The sequence below is a fragment of the Rousettus aegyptiacus genome, unplaced genomic scaffold, assembly GCF_014176215.1.
Source record: "Rousettus aegyptiacus isolate mRouAeg1 unplaced genomic scaffold, mRouAeg1.p scaffold_m13_p_6, whole genome shotgun sequence".
NCBI classification, from domain to species: Eukaryota; Metazoa; Chordata; class Mammalia; order Chiroptera; family Pteropodidae; genus Rousettus; species Rousettus aegyptiacus.
In genome coordinates, this window is record NW_023416309.1 from 72,891,226 (window position 1) to 72,914,226 (window position 23,001).

The 23,001-nt window shown below is 45.7% G+C and overlaps 1 protein-coding gene and 2 pseudogenes across 2 annotated transcripts; 1 reads left to right on the forward strand and 2 right to left on the reverse strand.

Moving 5' to 3' along the window:
• Positions 1-733: 733 nt before the first annotated feature.
• PFAS (phosphoribosylformylglycinamidine synthase) lies at positions 734-22,966 on the reverse strand. 2 transcript variants are annotated; one of them, XM_016154710.2, is made up of 29 exons: positions 22,854-22,966; positions 18,753-19,012; positions 15,775-15,953; positions 15,405-15,540; positions 14,850-14,955; positions 14,285-14,474; positions 14,072-14,177; positions 13,580-13,720; positions 13,354-13,478; positions 13,056-13,184; positions 12,424-12,555; positions 12,164-12,292; positions 7,955-8,028; positions 7,676-7,832; positions 7,346-7,407; positions 7,070-7,231; positions 6,720-6,845; positions 6,460-6,591; positions 5,963-6,193; positions 5,614-5,794; positions 5,448-5,531; positions 5,066-5,221; positions 4,730-4,849; positions 4,256-4,401; positions 3,931-4,138; positions 3,700-3,791; positions 3,506-3,620; positions 2,607-2,930; positions 734-2,509 (listed from the first exon to the last, which is right to left on the reverse strand). In XM_016154710.2, the coding sequence occupies exons 3-29, from the start codon at positions 15,914-15,916 to the stop codon at positions 2,199-2,201; spliced, it is 4,017 nt and encodes a 1,338-aa protein (XP_016010196.2). In that variant the 5' UTR covers positions 15,917-15,953; positions 18,753-19,012; positions 22,854-22,966; the 3' UTR covers positions 734-2,198. The 2 variants fall into 2 exon arrangements, with proteins under 2 accessions (XP_016010196.2, XP_036078483.1); XM_036222590.1 differs by lacking the exons at positions 18,753-19,012; positions 22,854-22,966 and adding an exon at positions 18,674-18,697.
• LOC118604557 lies at positions 15,618-15,736 on the forward strand (annotated as a pseudogene).
• Positions 20,362-20,480, reverse strand: LOC118604166 (annotated as a pseudogene).
• Positions 22,967-23,001: the final 35 nt, after the last annotated feature.

Below are 23,001 nucleotides of genomic sequence, written 5' to 3' on the forward strand. Positions count from 1 at the left end.
GGGCCAGACCTCCTCTGAAGAGTAGGGTTACCTAATATGGTAAATTCCTACTCTTGGCTCCACTCTTCTCTCACCCTTCATCTCTCTCTTTGTGTCTGACCCTTCTAGCCCTCCCAATTGCTGACTTCCCCTGCATGTTCAAATTCAAACTCTCCAAGAGACAGGATCAACTGGGCTGATTAGTTGACATTCAGGCTGAAAGTGCCTATTTGGCCAGCTCTCCTGCTTGGCTACTTCCCAGGCCACTAGCCAGACATGTGAGATACCTGGTCCGGCTAGCTGTAACTAGGATAAAGGGTATCATGGAACAAATCTCATTGGCCAAGATGGCCCACAGCCACTTTTCTCAGGAAGGTATGAGGGTTTGTCCAGCTCTCAGCTCGCTGGTTAAAGCAGGCCTGCAACTGATTGATTCTGTACCCCTGGGATATGCCCTTATCCAATACCCTGCATACAGTTGATGCAGTTGTTTGCTTTGGGGACAGGTGTCCCAGGGCCGCTTCCTCTTTGAGAGAACTAAGAGGTGGACCTCCTGAACTCAGACCAGAGAGCTGGCTCAGTACAAGTCAATACAAGCATCCCCTTGGGAAGAGGTAGGGCAACACATATTTTTATCAAGCAGGAATTTTTAACCTTTTTTTTTACTTCCATTCACTCCCTTGGCAGTTTGGTGAAGCCCTTGAACCCCCACTCAGAAAAATATTTTTAAATTAACAAAATAAACATACAGAAATACAAATGAAACAAAAATATTTAAATATAATTATCAAAATTAAAAACCCAGATTTTTGACATAGTAAAAATGTGCTCCTTTGTTACTACATTTACAAGATCTAACAGCTGGTCTAAAAAGTGTAATGTCAATCTAGTGATGCACATAAATCAGTTCAAGAGATCTGCAACAACTCTTACATGAGGGAGAAAATCTGTGATCGCTATTGTGACAGTCTGGTACAGTGGATACTACTGTGCTTTGTTATCTACAGTCACAATGAAAGGAAATGCTAAATTCCAGTTAAGAGGTCATTGAAAATAAATATAATTTTTCTTCATGCAAGCTGATTGACTGGAGTTTAAGAAACCTGGCTGTGAATTATGTGCCCTGGCTATGCACTAGGCTCAAGGGGAGGATCCGAAAGCAAGTGAAACAGTGATTCTTTCTGAGCCTCCACCCTGAGTGAGGCAAGCAAGGGCATATGGTTCACATCCTGTAATGTGACAGATGTTAGCACCCCCCCGCCTCCCCCCTCCCACACACAGGTCCACTTTACAGCTGAGGAAACTGCCCCAGAGACATGTTCAGGGTCCTGGGGCAATCACTGGTAGCCACAGCAATTTAACCTCAATTCTTCCTTCGTTTAAAAAAAAAAAAAAAAAGGCTATCATGTACCTTGCTGAATTCTGTGAGAAACGGTTTAGATATATACAAGCTGCCTAGCACATGCTTGGCTCCTGGTAGGTGCCATATACAGTTATTGTTTTAAATTCTATTAGATATAAACTCCCTGGGGCAGTGATAGTACTTAACATTGTAGCTAATCACTCAACATGAATAATGAATGAATGCATGCATGCATGTATGCTTAAGGTTCAGTTCTCAGGTGAGAATGCTTAACCACTTGGAAAGGAGTTGTTAAAACAGGAGAATCAAAAATCAGGAATTTGAATTCAGAGGCCCAGATACTTTCAGGGAAACTTCTGCAAACAACTGCTTACACTTAACACAATGCTACCTTTTTAATGAGGAATCCAAAAAGCTTCTGCTGATTTTGATAACACTGACATCCTGACTTGCATTCATTTGTATAGTCCCACCCCTTAAACTCCAATGATGATGAGGAAGGAGGGCAGAAAACATCCCTTTGAGCCCAGATGAGTGACATCAGGCACAAAGTGGGTGAAAGAAGTGGAGCAATGGAACCTTTCTATGAATCCTAACTTTATACTGCAGGTTCTTTTCTCTGCACTACATGCTGCTTCCTGGGCCCATAAAGGACAAAATATGTTACTGCAGAACCAAAAACAGATCAAATAGCATAAGGTAAAAGTGGACAGATTAATAACATTAGCTGAGGTTTCTTTTGGCATTTTGGTCCTTGTCTAAAGGATACATTTGGAAATAATATGGGTGCTTCTGAAGGTGATAAGGAAGAGGTCAGCAACAAACTATGAGGCCCAGATGAGCCTTCCTGACCTGCTCAGCAGCCTCCCTCCTGGGTCCAGTTTCGGGCATTGATGAAGAGTTGGAGCCAGGGGGAGGTGGTCAGAGTGTCAAATGGAGGGGGTCGCCATGCCCATTGCCAAGGCCTCACAGCCCGTTCAGGGTGAGGCATGAGAGCCAGGTGGCGGCCATCAGGAGAGCATACACCAGCTACTCCCCCTGGGGACCCATTGGGATTCAGAGGGTACTGTTCTGTGGGGTTCCCATCATCATCGGCCCAGTGCAGTGGAGCCAAACCCTTGGCCTCAATCTGGGCTTGGAGTTCCGGAGAAGAAAATGCCATGTAACCTGGGAGGAAAGGAGCAGGGGAGTGAGAGCAAAGCTCCTTCATGTCCTCGCCCACCCCCACCTTCAGACCATCCTCCCTGCCTTCCTGGAGCCTGACCTTCACCATGGGCGCTCCACACAGGTAGCACGGCACCCTCCATCCCTCGCAGCATCAGGGCTGGCCCAGGCCCAACACGCACAGTAGCCCAGCGAGACTCGAAACGCCCAGACAGGTTGTGGCGCAGCAGAAGACCAGGCCGGGCTGCCCAGGAATCATGGCCCATCTCCCCTGTCTCCTCATTGGGGCTGCCTCCCACCCAGCCCAGCAGAGCCAGCAGTTGACAGCCATTACACACGCCCAGGCTGAAGGTGTCTGGCCGCTTCCGGAAGCGCCTCAGCTCAGCCCCAGCCTGGGGATGAAAAGTCACAGCAGCTGCCCACCCTAGGAGAGAACAGGGAAGTTGGGGTAAGACTTGGACGGCTGATTTTCTATCCCACTGTTATACTGCCCCAGAACTGCCCCGTCTCAGGTATAAATGTAAGAGAAGAAATGGGTTTAACTGCTTAAATTTGATGTTGCCAACTCCTGGGCCGGATATAGCCCATGTTAAGTATTTTTGCTTGGTCAACAGAGCATTATCAAAAATTTTACTTCCATTGCCTAACATTTAAAAATAAAGTTACATAGAACACTCTGGATTTTTGACTTTTCTTGAAACACAGATCTAGCCATGCCGAGCCAGCTTTCCAACAGGACAATCTGCAGAAGCTGAGTAGCAGCTGCCTCTTTAGACAGATGTGTGCCCTCCAGGTTGGCACAGCCCGACCCAGCTACCAACCTCATTTTAAGTTACCAGCAGGCCTTCTGTTGGGACATGGCCCAGAATGAATGTGCTCACTCTCTACTGGCCTTATGGAGGTGAAAGGCCAATCAATGCCCAGTCAAGGAAGAAGAGGAGCTAAGGCACCTCTTCAAGAATATGTGGTGAGGGAGTGAGCAGAAGCCTGTATACCAACCTTTGGCAGAGCCCAGGACATCTGCGTAGCTGAAGCCACCCACAAAGGCCACACCATGGAATTTGTCCAGCTTGATTGCTCCTGAGCAGAGGTCTTGCATGGTTACATCCCACACCTGGCAGGATGGGGAGGGGAAGTATAAGAGGACACACAGTCCAAGGCCCAGTCCCAGCTCTGCCACCCACACTGCTCACCTCAAACCCAGCCAAGTGGAAGGCATCAGCCATCTCCCTGTCTCCATTACTGCCCTCTTCTCGCAAGATGGCAACTCGGGGGGTGAAACCACCTGAGGGGAGGAGTATCTCTGAACCAGAGGGCTACGTCCCCACGCCAACACCCAGATACCTTTTCCAGGGTGCACCCAGGCATCCAAGCCCAAAGTACCCAGGAACCCAAACCTCTGCATACACTCTACACTCCCTTACCAGGCTCATGGAGCAGGGAAGCTTTGGGGAAGGTGGGGGGCAGGTAGTAGCTGGGCCCTGTTCGTTCCTTCAATCCCTGTTCCTCCTCTGCCACACAGCTTGGCTCTGCCTGCAGCCGGTCCAGCTGGAAACTTGTCTCTTCCCAGAAGGCTCGTAGCTGCCCAACAGGCTCCTCCAGAACCACAGTCCCGTTCACTGATACCCGGACCTAGAGAGGGACAAATCCACAAGAGGCCAAGAGCAAAAATACCCAACCTGGGCCTCTATTAGGCTAGCAGATGAACCAGATCTCCCCACCACATGCCACTTTTCCTTACTTCCTTACCATGGCATGGGGCCCAGTGTGGCCCGTGCAGCCCATCTCCAGGCAGTGGAGGCCAGCATCCCAGTAGCGCTTCAGCACTTGGGCAAGGTATGGCTCCTGCACCTCTAGTACCAGGCCTGGCTCCTCGGCAAACAGCACAGGCAGCACTGGGAGAGCCAATGGGGTGTCAATGTGACTTGTATGCTGTTAGGAACTCAGAGGTAGAGTCAGGGGAGTATGGCCAAGGGTTGAGGAAGTGGAGGTAGGGATCAGGGTGAGATAACGCCTGGGAGAGTAGGACCAAGGATGTGGCATCAATGTATACAGGTCTCGGAGGGGTACAGTTGGGAACAATGGGTGCTATCCGGCTCAGTGGTCAGAGAAAACAGAAAGGGACTTGGGGGAAATGGAGTTGGGGGCACTCCATTCGTTAATAGGACATGAGGACTGCAGGGTAGGGCAGGCGGCCATAGGTCTAGACCCTGGGCTCCTCACCATCGACCCCAGGAGCAGACACATCCACCTCTATCCCACAATTCCCAGCAAAGGCCATCTCTAGTAGGCAGGTGATGAGACCCCCATCACTGACATCATGGCCTGAGCAGAGGAGGCGATCTGGAGGAAGAAGAACAAAGCTCAGCGACCTCAGGGTCCAAACCTGATGGTTCCATGCCCCCTTCTTGATTGGGCAGAGTGTGTGTGAGAATATGGGCACATAGAGAACCAGGGAGAAGGGCATCTCCTCCTTCTTGCCCCACCCTCTCATGCTCAGGTGCTGAATGTCTGCCATGTTCTATCCACATGCAACATCTCCCCTGGGGCCTCACTTACCTTTCAGTAGCCCCTGGGTGATGCTAAAGGCACGCACCAAGTTCTCAGGACAGTCCAGGTTGGGAGGCTGCTCACCAAGCTGGGAGAAGCATTGGGCCAGAGCTGTGCCGCCTAGCCGGTGCTGCCCAGGGCTGAGAGGCACATAGAGCAGATGGCCTGGAGAGACAGGGAAGGGGTAAAGGAAAAGATACGCGTGGTTGAGGAGGACTCCTTCCTGAGATGCCCGCAAGCACTGAAGTTCCCAACAGTAGGACACTCAGACCGCCAGTCCCAGAAAGCACTGCAGCCCTAGTGCAGAAACAAGGGGGCCCAGCACCCACAACACAGACTCCAAATAAAGGACCAGACTCTGAATACACAAAGCAGTGAGGAGAACCCATACCTCTCCCTCTAGGACACTTGAGATCTGGGGTCACAGTGGCTGTAATGTCTGGACAGACAGCATAAGCTGAGATGACCAGCGATCCTGAGAAGCAAGGAATAAGAGAGTAAGGTGCCAGCCCAAACCTACAGGTCCCACCCCTCTCCCTGCAGCTCTCAGATCTCACCAGGAGCCAACACAGTCTCAGAGCCAACTCGGGCTGCCATGCTGAGGGAGTCCTTGCCACCATCCACTGCCACACCCAGGGCCGCCATCAATGCAACCATAGCCTCACAGGCATCAGCCAGAGCTGCACCTTCCCCCGGGAGCTTGGCTGCCCACATCCAGTTCCCACTGCACTTCACATCCTGGGAAGTGGTGACTTGGCATTAGTGGAGAGGATAGATGGGGAGTCTGGGGTGGGGACAGAGGGCCTGGGAGGCCACATGCATGAGGACAAGAAGAATAACTGATTTGTGAATATAGGCATGTCTCAAAGGCCTGGGGCTCCGGGGCAGAAGCTGTGGGGGACTTACCCGCAGGTCAGTGACTAGAGCAAACACCAGGTTGGTGAGGGCCTCAGTCACAGCCAGCCGGGAGGCAATCTTGGGGTCCAGCAGGCTCTTGACTGGCTGCTCTCCCAGGGCCGTGGCAGCCCCTACGAGTTCCTGGTGACTCAGTGCCACAACTGCCACATCTGCTAGAGGGGTCTGCAGGGGCCCGACACACTGCTGTTGTGCCACCAGGCCACTCACGGAGCGGTCCACCTGCAGAACCAGGTGAGGTTGACAAGAGCACAAGAGACTAAGAACACAGGAGTGGTGGGAGGTCTGGCTCACACCAAACATGCAAACAAGAGCTTGACTCTGAGGGTGAGCAGCAGGAGACCCAGGCCACCAGGCTTTCTGCCCTGCCCCTGCCACTTCTCCCCTAGTAGACCCCCATGGCAGTCCCCAAGAGTGGGAGATCGAGGTGGGTAAGCTGAGGGGAGGGGACAGAGGTCTGAGGAGCAGGGCAAGGCTTCAGGGAGGACCTTGTTGGTGAGGTAGCGCTTGCTGGCCACAGCAGGCAGCCTCAGAACCCGTTCCAGGGCCTGGCCCACGCTCAGCCCCAGGGGTAAGGCCAGAGGCTGCAGCATGGGGACATTCCTCTTGAGGAAGTACTCCTGCAACACAGATGGCAATAGGGGTGTGAGCACCTGGGAAAGGGCTGAGCACAGGGGTGACAAAGCACAACTAAAGTAAATGGACCAGGAAAAGAACAAACACAGCCTCCCCTTCCACTTCGACATACCTTACGAGGCATCTTGCCCAGCACCCAATCCAGCTCCAGGTCCACAGGGGTTGGAAGAGGTGTTGGGGGGGCATCTCCCTGACCATTTCTCCCCACAGGATACTCTCGATCATCCACCAGCACTATCTATAGACCACAGGGACAGTACCCAGAGAGAATGAGTCTATGACCAGCAGCAGGGACTACTTTAGAAAGCAGGGAAGAAATGTCCTTTCCACTCTTTTTGCTTCTCCTTGTAAATCCCTAGCCCTTCCCACTTCATATAGCCTGTTTCCTACAACATGTTTGCTACCAACTGTACCCATGCGGCTCAAGCCCACCCACAGTGTCTGCTACTGGGGCCAACTCACTCTCCTATCTCCGGTGATGGTGCCCACAAAGCAAGCTGGGCAGCGTTCCCGGATGCTGACACGACTTAGGAAGTCCCGGTCTGGGGGCCTGAGCAGAAGTGCATTCGACTCCTGGTACTCAGCCCCCCAGATTTCCAGGGCATTCAGTGTCGGGTCCCCAAGCTGCACATCAATGAGGAAGGAAGGAAGGAAGAGAAAGGTTAGTAGGTACTCCTAAATTTCATGTTCTTGCTAGGAGTGGGGTAAGATGGGTGGGCCAGCTAGGGTAAGACCCACCTGGAACCGGCTGGTATAAATAATGGCTCCAGCTGGGTCACTCAGCTCCTTCAGGACGTTGCCTAGTGACAGGGTTCCAGGGAGAGGTGGCAATTTGGATCTGGTTAACACCAAGTGAACAAAGGGCAGTCCCTGGCCTCCAAATTCTGTGGGTCCCTGTGTGAATCGCTGCTGCACCCTCACCACCAACTATTCCATGGCAGCAGGCTTCTACCCCCCAAACTTGAGCCTGTCCAGAATGTGCAGCGGATCGAGAATGAGACCTAGAGCTGAGCAGTGTTGCAGATTCTTGATGCCTCTCCAGTCCCTTGTCCCAGCCTCTTCTCTCACCATTGCCACCGGCACCTTGATCATGGAGGCTGCAGATGGGATTTCCCCTAGGGGCCTCCACACAAGCCCGAATCACACGGTTCATCTTCTGTTCCATCTCTGGGTCTCCTCGCTGCACAGCCCCAAAGTCCAGGTCACTGGCATTGTCTCCTTGCACCTGGGGAATATATGGCATGGCTTAGCTCAGGGAGGTTGGGAGCTCTTATACCCCACCCACACAAGGGGCCTGGAGATATCAAAGATAATAACTTGGTGATACCTGCAACTATTCTTACTTACCTGTACAGATGAAGCAGCTCCACCCCCAACTCCAATTCTATAGACAGGACCTCCAACCTTTACAACATCCATGCCTGCAAAGGAGGACAGAATCAGAACACTGAGGAAGTAACCAGAAGAAATGAGTATAACAAAGTGTGAGGATAAGGGGAAGTAATATTAGGAGAGAGAGATCAAAATTACAAATGCACATATTCTTTGGGTAAACACACTTCGAAAAATTTATCCTCCAGATTTATTTGCACATTTATCCTCCAGATTTATTTGCAAAGGTACAAAATCATCTATGTCCAAAATTAAACACTGCAGCATTATATGTATTACCAAATTTAGGAAATAATCTAAATGTTAACAACAGAGAACTGATTAAATAAAGTTATGGAATTATCTATACAATGAAAAATTAAGGCACCAAAGAAGAGAATAATTACACATGAAGATGATGAAGCAATATAATTTTATCTGAATGAAATGATCTCCAAGATATATTGCTAAGTGAAAAAAGCAAGGTACAGAAGTATGCACACCCATTTACCATAGCATTAAAAAGAATACTTAGGAATAAATTTAATAGAAATATAAGATGTACATTGAAATTATAAAATATCTTAGCAGAGCTAAATAAATTCAAAGAGATCTCATGTTCATAGATTGTTTTGAAGGCACTACTCCCCAAATTGATCTATAGAATCAACATAATCAGCTACCTTTTTCACAGAAATCAATCACCTGAACCTCAAATTTCTATGGAAAGTTGAGCTTCCTTGACAGTCAAAACATTTCTGCTTTTAAAACTTATTGCCAAGCTACAGTAATCAAGATGGTGTGGTACTAGCACAAAGACAGATGTATATACAGATCGGTGTACTAGAATCATTGACTCCATAAATGAACCCACACATTTATGGCCAACTGAGTTTTGACAAGAGTCTCAAGACAATTTAACAGCTAAGGAAAGTCTTTCCAAAGGTGGTATTAGGACAACCAGATATCTACATATGAAAGAATGAAATTGGACCCCTATTTTCATACCATATATAAAAATTGACTCGAAATGTCAGAGACCTAAATAAAAGAGCTAAAAGTTAATAAAAGTATTACAAGAAAACATACAAGTAAACCTTTGTGACCTTGGGTTAGACAATGGTTTCTCAGTCATGACACTAAAACCACAGGCAACAAAAGAAAAAGTAGGCAAACTATACTTTACCAAAATTACAAACACTTGTGCTTCGGAGGCCATTATGAAAAGAGTATAAAGGCAACCCACAGAATGGGAGAAATTATTTGCAAATCATTTATCTATCTGATATGGGTCTAGTATCCAGAATATACACAGAATTCTCAAAACTCTATCAAAAAAAGACAAATAATCCCATGTAAATATTAAAAAAAGGTCTATGGCCATGCTACCCTGAACAAGCCCAATCCCGTCTGATCTCGGAAGCTAAGCAAGGGTCAAGCCTGGTTAGTACTTGGATGAGACTATCTAGGAAGACCAGGTGTTGTCAAAAAAATATTAAAAAATAATAAGGGATTATAAGACAACAAGGTCCTTGCAATCAGTGAAGTCAACCAAAGGTTGCCTCACCTAAAAAATAAAATTAAATAAATTAAAATTAAAATTAAAAAAGGGCAAATGGCATTCATAGAAAAGTGGGGGTAGCGGTACTAATATCAGACAAAATAGACTTCAAAATAAAAAAGGTAAAGAAAGATACTGAGGGACACTTTGTAATGATAAAGGGAATCATGCACCAAGAAGATAACACTTATTAATATCTATGCTCCCAATCGGGGAGCCCCGAAATATGTAAAGCAATTACTAACAGAACTGAAGGGAGAAACAGACTAAAACACTATCATAGTAGAGGACCTAAATACCCCACTGTTGAAAATGGACAGATCATCCAAACAGAAAATCAATAAGGAAATAACATCCTTAAATGACACATTAGGCCAACTGGACATAGTTGACGTTTACAGAGCCTTCCATTCCAAAACAGCTGCTTATACATTCTTCTTTAGTGCACATGGAACATTCTCAAGGATCGACCACAAACACACAGAGATAGCCTCAACAAATATAAGAGGGTTGAAATCATACCAACCATATTCTCTGGTCATAATGCCTTGAAGCTAGAGATCAACCAAAAAAAGAAAGCAGGAAGAACCACGAATACATGGAGATTAAACAACATGCTACTGAAGAATAACTGGGTCAGAGAAGAAATAAAAAGAGAGATCAAGAGATACATAGAAACGAATAATGATAGTACAACAAATCAAAAGTTTCGGGACACGGCTAAAACGGTCATAAGAGGAAAGTTCATATCAGTATAGGCCTATCTCAAAAAAAAAACAAGAACAAGCCAAAATAAATGACCTAACGCTTCATCATAAAAAACTAGAAAAGGAGGAACAAATGAAGCCTAAAGTCGGCAGAAGGAAAGAAATAATCAAAATTAGAGCAGAAATAAATGAAATTGAAAACAAAAACAAAAAAAAAAAAAAGAAAGAAAAAAAGAAAAGAAATGCAACAAAGAGCTGGTTCTTTGAGAAGGTCAATAAAATTGACAAAGTCCTGGCTAGACTCACTAAAGAAAAAAGAGAAAGAACACAAGTAAAAATTTAAAAAGGATCTGAATAGACATTGCTCCAAAGAAGATATACAAATTGTCAACAAGTGTATGAAACAATGCTCAACATCAGGCAAGCAAATCAAAAACATAATGAGCTACCATTTCATACACACTATGACTATAATCAAACAGAAAGCTAATAACAAGTGTTGGTGAGGATTTGGAGAAATTGGAATCCCCATATACTGTAAAATGGTGCACTGCTTTGGAAAACAGTCTGAGTTTTTTTAAAAGTTGAACATGGTTACCATGTGACCCAGCAATTCCACTCCTAGTCATATACTCAAGATAGTAAGAACGGAAATACATAAAAAAAACTTGTACACAAATGTTTATAGCAACATTATTTGTAAGTCAAAAAGTAGAAACAACCCAATTATCTATCAACTGATAGATAAGCAAAATGTAACATATCTATCTATACAATGAAATATGTTTCAGCCATAAAAAGGAATGAAGTACTGATACACTATAATATGGATGAACCTTGAAGAGATCATGCTAAGGGAAAGAATCCAGACACAAAAGCCAAGTATTAAACAATTCCATTTATGTGAAATGTCCACAACAGGCAAATCCATAGAGACAGAAAGTAGATTAGTGGTTGTCAGAGGCTGAGGGAAGGGGGATGGGGTGTGATTGCTAATGGATACAGGGTTTTTATCTGGGGTGATGAAAATGCTCTGGAATTAGTGGTGATCAATGTACAACATTGAGAATATACTAAAAACCACTAACTCATACACTTTAAAAGGGTAAACTTTATGGTACATGAACTACATCTCAATAAAGTAGTTAGTAAAAGAAAAAGAAGTGTGCACATATGCTATTTATTATTATTTTTAAAGGGTCAAATATACATGTGGGTCTGTTTACATATGTAAGAAATAACTCTGGTGGGGTACAAAAGTGATCGATTAACACTGGTTATCTCTAGGGAGGGAAACTGGGTAGCTGGCAGTCAAGGGAAAGAGTTTTTTGTTTTGTTTTGTTTTTATTAGTTTCAGGTATACAGCACAATGGTTAGGCATTTATATAATTTATGAATTGATCCCCTCAGTTACTCTAGTAACCATCTGGCACTATACATAGCCATTACAAGTTTTCACTGCATAACCTTTTTTATCTATGAAATTCTGAACCATGTGACTACGTCACCTATTCAATAAATGAGACCTGGCCTTTATCTTGATTCTACCATAGCACTGAGCACAGAACCTAGCACACAGTGAGTGGGTGCTCAATAAATGTTTGCCTGATTTAACTGAGCTAGCAAATAAAAGCCCATGCACACAGCACATTCTGAATAAACACTGGACGCCTTGACTTAGCAGGGTAGGCCTTTGCCATGCAGAAGTAAACCAGGAAGTAGACAGAGGCAACATAGACTAAGATGACCCCTCTGGCATAAAGCCCTGTCCTGCCTTGAAAACCTGCATCAAGGAGAAGAGATATGAGCCAGGATATTAAAAATAAAACACTGAAGTGTCTTCTAAATTCCCCTTCTGCAGCTGCCACACGCTGGGCAGAAAGCTGGCTGGATCTGGAGAAAGCTGGTGGCTCTTACCTGGCTCTGGAGGCTCCTTGCTCACGTGCTCAGCTTCCATGGACCCAATGCCCCCACTAAACATGATGGGCTTGATCCACTCACGCCGCTGGCCATCTGGGAGCTGGAGGCCCAAAGAGCGGGCAAAGCCTGGAATATGGACATCACAGAGAGAGGGGATGGATTCCAGTCACCCAGTATCTTCAGCACTCACTCAGTCACCCATCCCATCCCACCTCTGGTACTAGGTATCTATTATTCCCAATGACTCCCAGCCTCACCGGCCAGCACTGGTTCCCCAAACTTGTTGCCATAGTCGGAAGCCCCATTACTGGCCTCAATGGCAATCTTCAGGGGCCGGGCAAGGTTCCTAGGATACTGGAAGCTCAGATCCTCCCAGGGCAGACTGTATCCTGGGAGTGAAAGAGAAAGTTAGAAGATAGAAGACAGAGTAGTCAGTCCCTCATGAAGAGTTAAAGTTACCAAGGACTACCTATATAGTGGAAGTGCTATTTTAGGAAGGTATAGAACTTGCCATAAAGCACTGGTCTTGCTCCCTACCTTCCATACCAGACTTTCTTCTGACTTTTAGGACCAGAATGCTTAAGCCTGTCTAAGAAATTAGATTTAGAAGCAGGTGGTGGTCATAAGTTTTAGTCAGTATCATGCTTTCTTGCTCAGTGGACACCAGTTTATAAAGAAAATTGTGGTTCTACAAAGCTCGTCTGGCAACATGGACCTCCCCTGGCCTATAGTCCTTCTGACCATGGTCAGTGAAAGGCCAGCTACTCTAGAGACCTCCTCCCAAGAAAAGATGACACAGGATGACCTGTGACCTAAGAGATAAAAATCTTCAGTGCCTGCCAGGACAAGGAATTTGGAAGAGAAGATGGCTAGTGGAAAGAGATAGGACCTGGAATGTGCAGGTTTCCAAAGCAATAGCCAGCAGTGCCAGCCACCACGTGGGCCCCACGGCCCGTGCACTGGACATCTCGAATCCGGCCCCCTGTGCCCGTGGTTGCACCGCAGAAGGGGGCTACTCCTGTGAAGAGAGGGGAACATGGGTACTGAAGAAACAAACCCCAGCTTTGACCACCCCATGGAAAATGAGGACAACCTGCCTACCAGACTATTTTTCCTAGGCCCGGACTAGAGGCCCGGGACTTTCACCCTACCCTATACTGACTTATCCCTCCTGGGACTCAGCTCACCTGTAGGGAAGTTGTGGGTCTCTGCGGTGAAGACAACATGTCTCAGCCCCTGCTGTTGCCGGAAGCAGCTTGGCTGTGTGGGGTCCTCAGGCCGCAGGAATTGGACTTCCCTCCCCTGGATTGCACTGTAAAAACATCCACTCTGGACCTTGCTTCCTTCCTGGGATCTGTGCTTACCCCACCAGGGCCTGGGGCCTCCCTGCCTCCAGCCTAGAACACAGCCCACCTGCTGTTATCACAGAACTTGAGGACATTGTTGGGGTTCGAGGACGCCTGCGTGCTCATGATGGACTCAAACAGCGACTGTGCCAGCTCCTGCCCATCCAAGTGAAGTTGGCCCTTGAAGAACCAGTGTCGGCTGTGCTCACTGCAGAAGGTGACGGGGTAGGGGAAGGCAGGGTGGAAATATGGGGGTCATTTCTCAGGCCTTGCCATGTCTCCTCACTAACATTAACGGCAGAGTTACAACCAACTCATACTTAGATAATAAAGTATATTCCCATAATCTTCAAACATTCTGTCATTGTGGATTGTCCAGATCCAAAGTAAAGAGAAAACCAAGATTTGAAAGTAGACCAGAAGATAGATGGGGAGCCCAGGCCTCAAATAGACTCAGGAAGGTCCCTAAGGCAAGACAGAACCATAAAGGCAAGTCCCTGTGCTCTTTCCTTCCAACCTCCACAGGCTCAGACATCAGAATGTCCCCATCCCTCCTCACCTATTGGACTGAGCCAAGTCGAAGGCCTCCACGATGCTAGGGTTCCGCTGCAGCTCCTGGAAGCGCTTGGTGTAGAAATCCAGGTCCCAAGAGTCTAGAGCCAGACCTAGAAGACAAACCCAAGAAAAACTGTTACGATCAGGCTGCCATTTCACAGGTCTCAGTACCCCAACAAACCTAGCTTGGGCCTTCCTCCCAGGGACCTCTGCTTACCTAGCTCCTGGTTGGCTCTCTCTAGGGCAGGCCGGCCCTCAGCCAGTATATTGATTGGGCCATCAAGGGGTGTTGGGATCCTCCCAAGGGAGAAGCTCTGGATGGGACAGGGGAAGTGCTGCTCTGTCATCCGGTCATGCAGGGTAGCCAGAGCAATAGTCTCCATCTCAGCTGAAGGTGGGTGGGTAAACTAGGGGCAGAGACACACAGAGAGGACAAGGGGTAGAGAGCTGAAGAATAGAAAGAATGGCCCACTCACCATCCTCCAAGCCATACGGGTCCAGCCCACTGCTAGCCCATGAGGCATCTGTGTTCAGATTAGAAACAGATACCCCTCCCAGGCATGATGTCAGGCTACAGGGATTAGTAATGGGAGCACAGGCTGGATCCCATTCATTCTTCAACCAGGTGCCCTCAGGCAATGAATAACCTGCAAACAGGGCAGGCCTAAAGCCAAGAGCTCCTCCTTCTGCTTCTCCCATTATTTCCTCGTAGTTCAGAACCCAATTTCTTGTCTCTGGCCCATCTCCTCCTGATCTCCCACCCTGATTGCCTACTACCTCACCGAGAGCAGGTAGCGACGAGTAATCTCTACACGGTCCACAGTGCCTAGCCCAGCAGCCTGGCACACTGACACGATGTTGGTGGATGCTGGGGTGGAGAAGTTCAGCCTGAGGAGTGGACCAGATGGTTAGGACCTGAGAGCCCCAGCTGAGAAGGTAGATCCTGCCTACTGCTAACCAGCCATGGCCCATCTCTTACCCGCTACCAATGGACTCCAGCCTCAGACCTGGGAACCAAGAAACCCGCTTTCAAAGGTCATTCAAATCAACCCATAACTGTCCTAGCATAAAAATGCTTTGATTTCAACTTCTCAGAATGCAACCAGTTTTACTTCCAGAATATGTCTAGTTCAGTCTTCAAAGGCATCTTCTTATGTGAGGAAGGCATACACATGGCTTTCTAGGCAGGGAGTGGGATGCAAAGAAGGATCAACAAATCTCCCAAGGATCACAAGAGGAAGAAACGAAAGAATGGAAGTGGAAGAGGTGGGCAGTGTGTTTGGAAGAGATTATGTGCCTGGAACATGGAAGGAGCTTGCCCCGGGAGAGAAGCTTGCCTGGGTCCGACCTCTAGCAGTAGGTCACTGGAACCAGAAATGAGCCAGGACTCCTGAGCGACATCATCCAGTAACAAGGGGCAGCCAAAGAGCCACATCAGCTTCTTCATCTCCTCGGTACTTGGAAGGGACTCAGCTACAGGGAGACAGGACAAGGCTACCTTGAGACACTGCCAATGGCACTAGGATACCTCATTCAAGACTCCAAAATCTGTCTACAACCATGCCACCCTGAATGGTCCTAATCTCATCTGATCTTGGAAGCTAAGCAGGGTCAGGCCTGGTTAGTAGTTGGATGGGAGACCACCTAGAAATACCAGGTGCTGTAGGCATTGAAAAAAAAAAGAAAAGAAAAGAAACCTGTCCCAACCTGTCCAGTTCACATTGTAGCACAGCTCGGTCTTGAGACTCTGCAGCTCTGGCAGTTTCCCTTGCAGCTTCCTTTGAGTGTGGCCAGAGGCTGCACTCTCATGGCCAGAGGGACGAACATAGAAGTGAAGGACTGAGGACATCTCTTCAGGTGCCCCTTGCTGGAGACGAGTTAGGTTCCTAAGAAATAACATTAACTGTAACCTATCTGTTGAACCAAGTTCAAGTTTCAAGAACAGCTGAGGCTTTGGAGGCAATAGGAATCAGTGGAGAAAATAGTAGGGGCATTCAGAGAAACAAGGGATCCTAAAAATGTAATTAGTTTTAACTAATCCTGCAAAATGTAGGCATTAGTGATGTGGGACCAGGGAGCACAGATATATCCATGACATTTGGTCCTTGTACACCTGCACTTTGCTGGGCCCAAGCAAGTTCTTAGGAACACAACTGTGAACAAGACAAACACCACTTTTGCTCTTATAGAGCTTACATTTTACTGAGGAAGACAGGTAAGTACCCATACATTTCCGATTCCGTGTGGTTAAGGCCAAGGTACTGTGTGTACCAACCTCATACTTTAGGAGTCGGGAATGACCTCCTGGAAGAAACGGCATCTAATTGTAAACCTGTAGGATGAGCTGGACTGGGCCTGGCTGGTGAAGTCAAATGACAGTTCCTTTATTTCAGTGCTTCAAAATGTTATGTCCCTGCTCAAGGTCAATCCGAAGCCTTTAACCTGAAATTCAAAGGCCCTCCATACCTATCCCCAACTACCCTTCCAACTTCTGATGCCACTGCTTCTCAGTAGGACCCTGGCATTACTCACCAAACCCTGCCTGGTCTCTTCTCCACTCCTTTGCATCCTCCTAGAATTTCTATGCCTACTCCCATCCTATCCAAAATCTCCCATTCTTCAAGATCCGTACAGGTCTCACCAACTCTGGAAAGCTCTCCTTGCTGCCCCAGTGCTCAGGGCTTCACATCTGTGCCAATCATTCAGACCTGATCATGCACAGGGGCTCACAGGTATACATGGCCTCTTCCCAAGGAAGCAGAAGGAAGAAAAAGTCATTGCCTCACTTCTCCACTTGGACAACTAATTCATATGCATCTCAAACCTAACTTACTCAAAACTGAATTTGACTATGCTGTCAAGGTCACCAAGGATTGTAATGTTGCTAATCCAGAGGTCACTTATCTTACTCAATCTCTCAGAAGCATTTGACTTATTTATTTCCTACCTTTTAAAACATCAGCCTCTCTTGGCTTCAACGACACCACTCTCTTGATACTCCTCTACCTTTTGGTTGCTACTGCTCAGTCACCCGTGCTGGCTCATACTCTTCTGCTCTACCTCTAAATGTTGGGTGCTCAGGGCTCTGTCCTTTGTTCTCTTCCTTCTACATGCTCTTCGTAAGTGATTTTATCCAGATCTGTGGTTTTAAATACCATTTAATAAACTGAACCAATGAAATTGTCAGCATTCAACCATTTTTGACAAAAAATGGCAATTTCACATGATTCGAGTTATTATCTGCCAAGAGTCCATAACTTTATTCAACCCTGACTCTCCCTGAAACTCCACACTACGACATTCAAATGTTTACATAATATCTGCACATAAATGTCTCATAAACATAGATGATAGCCTATCTAGGCTAAAACAGAAATTTTGATTTATCTTCTCCCAGTCTTCTCCATCACCATCACCTATTCAGTTGCTCGAGCCAAAGCACAAAAGTTAACCTTATTCCTTTCTCTGAGCCTGCTCTATACCTGACCCATCAGCAGATTTATTTCCAGACATATCCGAAATCTGTACACATCCTTTCATCTTTGTTACCATCACTCTAGTGCAAGTCACCACCACCACTCATTGGGACTAATGCACTGGTCTCCTGACCAGTACCCCTGATTCCATTCTTGCCCCAACTATAATCCACTTACCATGTGTCAACATAAATGAGATAATGGCCTCTCAGTACACATGGTAAAACATTCCAAGTCAGTACATTGGCTTACTTGGTCTGGCCACTGCCTACCTCTCCAACACTATCTCATGCCACTCACCTTCTCACTCAGAATACATCACCACACTTGCTTCTTTTCTAGTCCTCTAACTTGCCAAATTCCCTTCCCATAGGCATTTTTATCACCCTGGTATTTGCATGGCTAGCTCTTTCTGGTTATTAGTTTTCAGGAGAAATTCACCTTGGACAGGATTTCCTTGACCAACCACTCTGAGTAGTCACTATCAGATGGCTCTATTTTAATTTCTTATATAGAAATTATCTGACGTTTTATTTTTAGAACTATCTTTCCAATTAGAACAAAATCTCCACGTGGTCATTGACTGTAGCTGTTTAATCTCCACTTGATTCCAAGGTTTAGAACAATACCTAAAATTTATCCAAAATTTATTGACTGAACTCTTGATTTCCATCACTCACCAGCCTCCCTTGCCCTTCCCCCTTTCAGGCCAGGCCTCATTTCATTAAACATTACTTCTGCCAGATCAGTCCTGATTCCTCCCTTCCACTCCAAGCTGATCACCTTTTCTAAGGTTAGGCCCCTCATAATTGTCCTCCATATTATAATTCCTTCACGAGAATTATCACATCCTTAAATCATTTTATTAAACCACTTGATTTTCTTCTCATTCCAAGTGAAATAGAAGCTCCAAAAACGCAGGAAGAGATGTCTACATCAGGGCTGTAGATCTAACCACTAGCATGGTGCCTGACATAAAATAGAGGGGTCGACAGATTTTCTTCGTTGGGAGAGAGGGGATGAGTTTAAGCCGGGTCTCCTCTGTCGCGCGTCAAATATACGCCTGCATTAAAGTAAACCGGCGAGCCCCCGACAGACGCAGCTCGGCTTGGTGGGGATATGGAAGCCACCTGGATCAGGCTTGAGATGGGTGTCGAAGGGGTGCAGCGAAGAAGGGGAACCCAACCACCGATCGCTAGCCATACGCACGTGGAAACGGCTCTTCCAGTCCCGGAGCTCCTTGAATCGTGGCGCGCTAAACGCGTAATCTGCGTGCGCCGCGGCCGGAGGCGGAGCCTGAGGGTACCTGGCTCTCTTACTCACGCCAGGGGAGGGACTGCCGCCGAGTCGTCGTTTGATTCTTAGAGAGGCTCCTCCCGCATGTGGTTTATCTCACAACTCTGTCTTGAATTGACGTCTGTGAAAATACAATCAGCTCCATATCCCCGCCTCACTTGTTCCTGTGCAAACTGTAACAGAGACAGATACTCTGAATGCAGAAAACTGAATGAGAAGTACCTACCGTATCCAGGACTCAGTTTCCCTATCCCTAATCTTTTAGCTTTTTTTCTTCCTTCCACTTTTTTCTTAATGAACAAAATTACTTAATTTCTAACAGAGTGGGAGGTATAATTTTTTAGCTTCCATATTCTTGCTCGTTATAGTAACAATAACAATGATAGGAAACATTTATTGAGCACCCATTAAGGCGTGTTCTCTTTTGATCTTCACAAAAAACCTATTTTACAGATGCAGAAGTTGAGGCTCATTACAGTGACTTGTTTCTTAGTTTTGTAACTCAAACACTTAGCACTTTCTACTATGTTCATATTTTTGTGCATTTTGAAACCTTCGTAATACATAAACGTATGGGTGTATTAGTCAATATCCTATCACAAAACAGATGGCACACTGAATAGGATGTAATCAATAATAATTTAATAATCTACTTAGAGATATGAGCATGATTAAGGGACCCAACAAACTACAGTGGGGCATCGAGAACCTTGAAACAGCAGAAAATGGTTACCACCTGTAGGCTTGAACCAACAAAGGGAGGAATGGTATTATCAGCCAAGAGAGATGTGGAGCCATGAAAGAAGAGCATCCAATAGGGTAGAGGAAGCCATTGCCACAAATACAGCATTGAGGGATAAAAGGAATAAACAGGATTCTCTCTCCTGTCCTTGTGTCTCTGCACAAACTATTTTGTTTTCTATCAGCCAAAGCTAGCTCAAAAGGATGAGGGAAAGAAAGCTGAGGTAGTGTGCCAGGGAAACACAATACCCAGTCCAATGGTCTTTCTAATGAATCAGGCAACACAGAAGTGTTTGGAGTAAAAAGTGAAAGTCGTTATCCCCATCCCTCTGCCCTTCCCATTCCCCTCTCCAGTACAGGGCCAAGATTAGAATAAGGCAAGTAAGGCACCTCAAGTGCAAAATTAATAAATTTTAGGTGCCTCACTTGCCTCACCTTAATTCTAGCTCTACCTCAGGCATAACAATTATTACATTTGGTGTGTACAATTCCAAGCTGTTGAAATAAGTACTCTCTGGTTCACTTCTGACAGAGGCCACATGTTGACCCCTGGTATCTGAGCACTCCTGGATTTCTTTTCCTCCAGGAACTCCCTAACTTCATCTCATACCTGCATTCCAGCTCCTTCTGAAAACCCTTGTTTGCTTAGCTCTCTGTCTATCTGGTTCTCTCTCCTCTACATTTTTTTTTTTTTATTTTTCAGGTGAGGCAACCCTTGTTTCACCTCACAGATTGCAAGAACCTTGTCAGCTTACAATCCCTTATTTTTTTTTATGTCTTACGTCTACAGCATCTGTTCTTCCTAGGTGGTCACCCATCCAAGTACTAACCAGGCCTGACTCTCTTTAGCTTCTAAGATCAGATGGGATTGGTCTTGTACAGGGTAGCATGGCCATAGACTCTCCTCTACATTTTAGCACTTCCAGTGTACCATAACATTTCAGCTTTCACTTCCATATAGTGACTTCCAGATTCATCCATTTGGCCCTGATCCCTCTCCTGACTTTGGTCCCATATGTCTAGCAGTCCCCTGGACAAGCATAACCTGTTCAAAATCACCAGGTTTGAAACAACTGCCAATTCTCCACACTTTTCTCCTTCTGAAACACACCAGCTACTCTTCTCCATGCTTCCCTAACATCTTTCCACCATCACTTTCCTTTAAGACACTTATTAAACTAAGCCTGATTTACTTTAGTGGACTCCTGTTCTCTAGTGCCCCTCTCATTTGGTCCTGTATGCTTCCACCAGGTTGAGCTCCTAACCTCACATTTAAATCACACCAACTGGGGAAGTGGGGGGTTCCAGTAAACTCTCTCTGATCACTGTAGCATAAACTCAGCTCTGTTTCCTATGAAGTATCAAAAGTAAATACCATAATGGGGCATCACTTCATAAATTATATAAATGTCTAACCACTATGCTGTACACCTGATACTACTATAAAATAATATTGAATGTCAACTCTAATTGAAAAATAAAAATTAAAAAAGTAAATATCAGGATATAGGGCACATCTCTATGGATTTAATAAATAGAGAGGGTCTTCCAGCGTTGAGAAAATACTGAAAGCAAAAGGAATAATTAGGTTTGGGACTTTAACTAAGATTTCATTAATGTTCTAATAAGGGAGCCGGTGTGGCTGGAGTGGAGGGAGTGAGACAGGTTTCAGTTTCTTCTGGGGATTTCTTCTTGTTTTGGTGGGAATGGAAGGAACACATCTCTGAAGAAATAATGAGAAATAATTGCAAACATTCACTTTATAAAGAACTGGGCACCACAAGTGCATAACAAGTTCATGCAATAAGGAATAGAGATGAGAAAAGATCGGGAATATATAAAATGGCATCACTTTAACCAAGCTGCTAAAATTATTAACATTATGAAGGTTGAAGCATGAAGACTTATTCTTGTGCTAACTAGCCTGAAAACTTAAATTTTTTGAAATTTCCAGTCCTATGGCAATGCCTGGATATACATCTGGATATACATCTGGACACACTCTAGACTCGAGGTAACCCTTTGATTACCCCCTGAAGGTCTCACATATCCAGACCACCTGACATCCGTTATTCATACTACTAGATGTGACCAGAACTCCTGGCACCCATCTTCCAGACCACTTGGCAACCATTATCTAGGCCATTTGATGTCTGGTAACTATCCTGGACCAATCCTAGGGCTAAGAATGGAGAACTGATATTTCTCAAGAATGTACTTTTTACCGTAAGAACTCTTGACTTTTGTTTCTTCTTTGGAACACTTCTAGGTTTTTTGGAACACTTTCTAGGTTTAGCTGTGTTTCCAGTTTGCAAACCCCAAATCTTTGTCATTTATTTCTAGACAAAGCCTCCTGACTCTTTTTGAGAACATTTGACAGACATCTTGCATCAAAAGTGAAATTGAATTAGGATACCATAACTTGTAAAATGAAAGTTTTTATTTTCCTGTTAAATGACTAGAGCATTCTTTTTGTCTACAATGTTTATATGTACAATATTATAATCAATGTCTATTCTATCTTGGTCCAAAAATGATGTGAAGCACCCATAAGTGTACAATGGCCTTAAATTAAATACCCCTCTTTCACTTTACAGCTTTGATCTCCTCTCCTCCCCTGCAGCCTCACTGACTTCATTGCAATTCTTTCCACCACAGGGCCTTTGTGTTTATTGTTCCCACTGGCCATTCTTTCTCTTTGATCCCCATCATATGAATCTTTCATGTTTTTCAATTATTTACTATAAAGTCAACTTTTCAGTAAAGCGTTCTCTACATAAAAGAGACAAACCACTACCTGCATTCCCTATTACTAATGTTCTGCACATTTTACTTTTTTTTTTTTCAGTCAGTCTCCTTGTTCTAGAATTTAAGCTCCATGCGAGCAGGGATTTTTGTCTTGTTCACTACTGTATGCCCAGAGGCTAGAACAGCGCCTGCCACATAGTTGCATAAATTCTGTACACTCCACTGCCTACTAAGCCATGATATGATTGGCTAGTTGACTAAATTAGGGAGAGCAATGGCTTTCGTTATTTGATCCACAAATATTTATCGCGTCTTATCTAGCAACAAACACTATTCTTGGCATCACAATTCAAAGATAAATAAAATAAGTGGGATAAAGATCCTAGGTACTCACACCCAAGTGGGGAAAAACAGTTAATAATTACAGTAATATAGGAATGATATATTCTGGCTGTGTTAAAGAGGAAACACTTCTCTCTGGTTGACTAGATCTGGGAGATCCAAAGATGCTTACGAGTTACCAACCAGGCCGGTTGTGTCTGAGGTCCTGAGCTCCTCCTCCCCGTCCCAGGGACTGCCAGACTGCAATCACTGTGGAATAGAAACAGAGGTGCCTGAGGGCGGGGCAGAGGTGGGAGTGGAACAGAGAGGTCTTAACGGAAGAGCCGGAGGT

Excerpts from the sequence above, each read along its gene's own strand:
- PFAS (XM_016154710.2), bottom strand. The coding sequence starts at position 15,916 with ATGTCCTCAGTCCTTCACTTCTATGTTCGTCCCTCTGGCCATGAGAGT. Across the intron at positions 5,222-5,447 it reads CAAGTGTCCTAGAGGGAGAG|GCCATCTGCTCTATGTGCCT; the intron begins GTATGGGTTCTC and ends CTGTCTCTCCAG. Across the intron at positions 3,621-3,699 it reads TCCACTTGGCTGGGTTTGAG|GTGTGGGATGTAACCATGCA; the intron begins GTGAGCAGTGTG and ends CCATCCTGCCAG.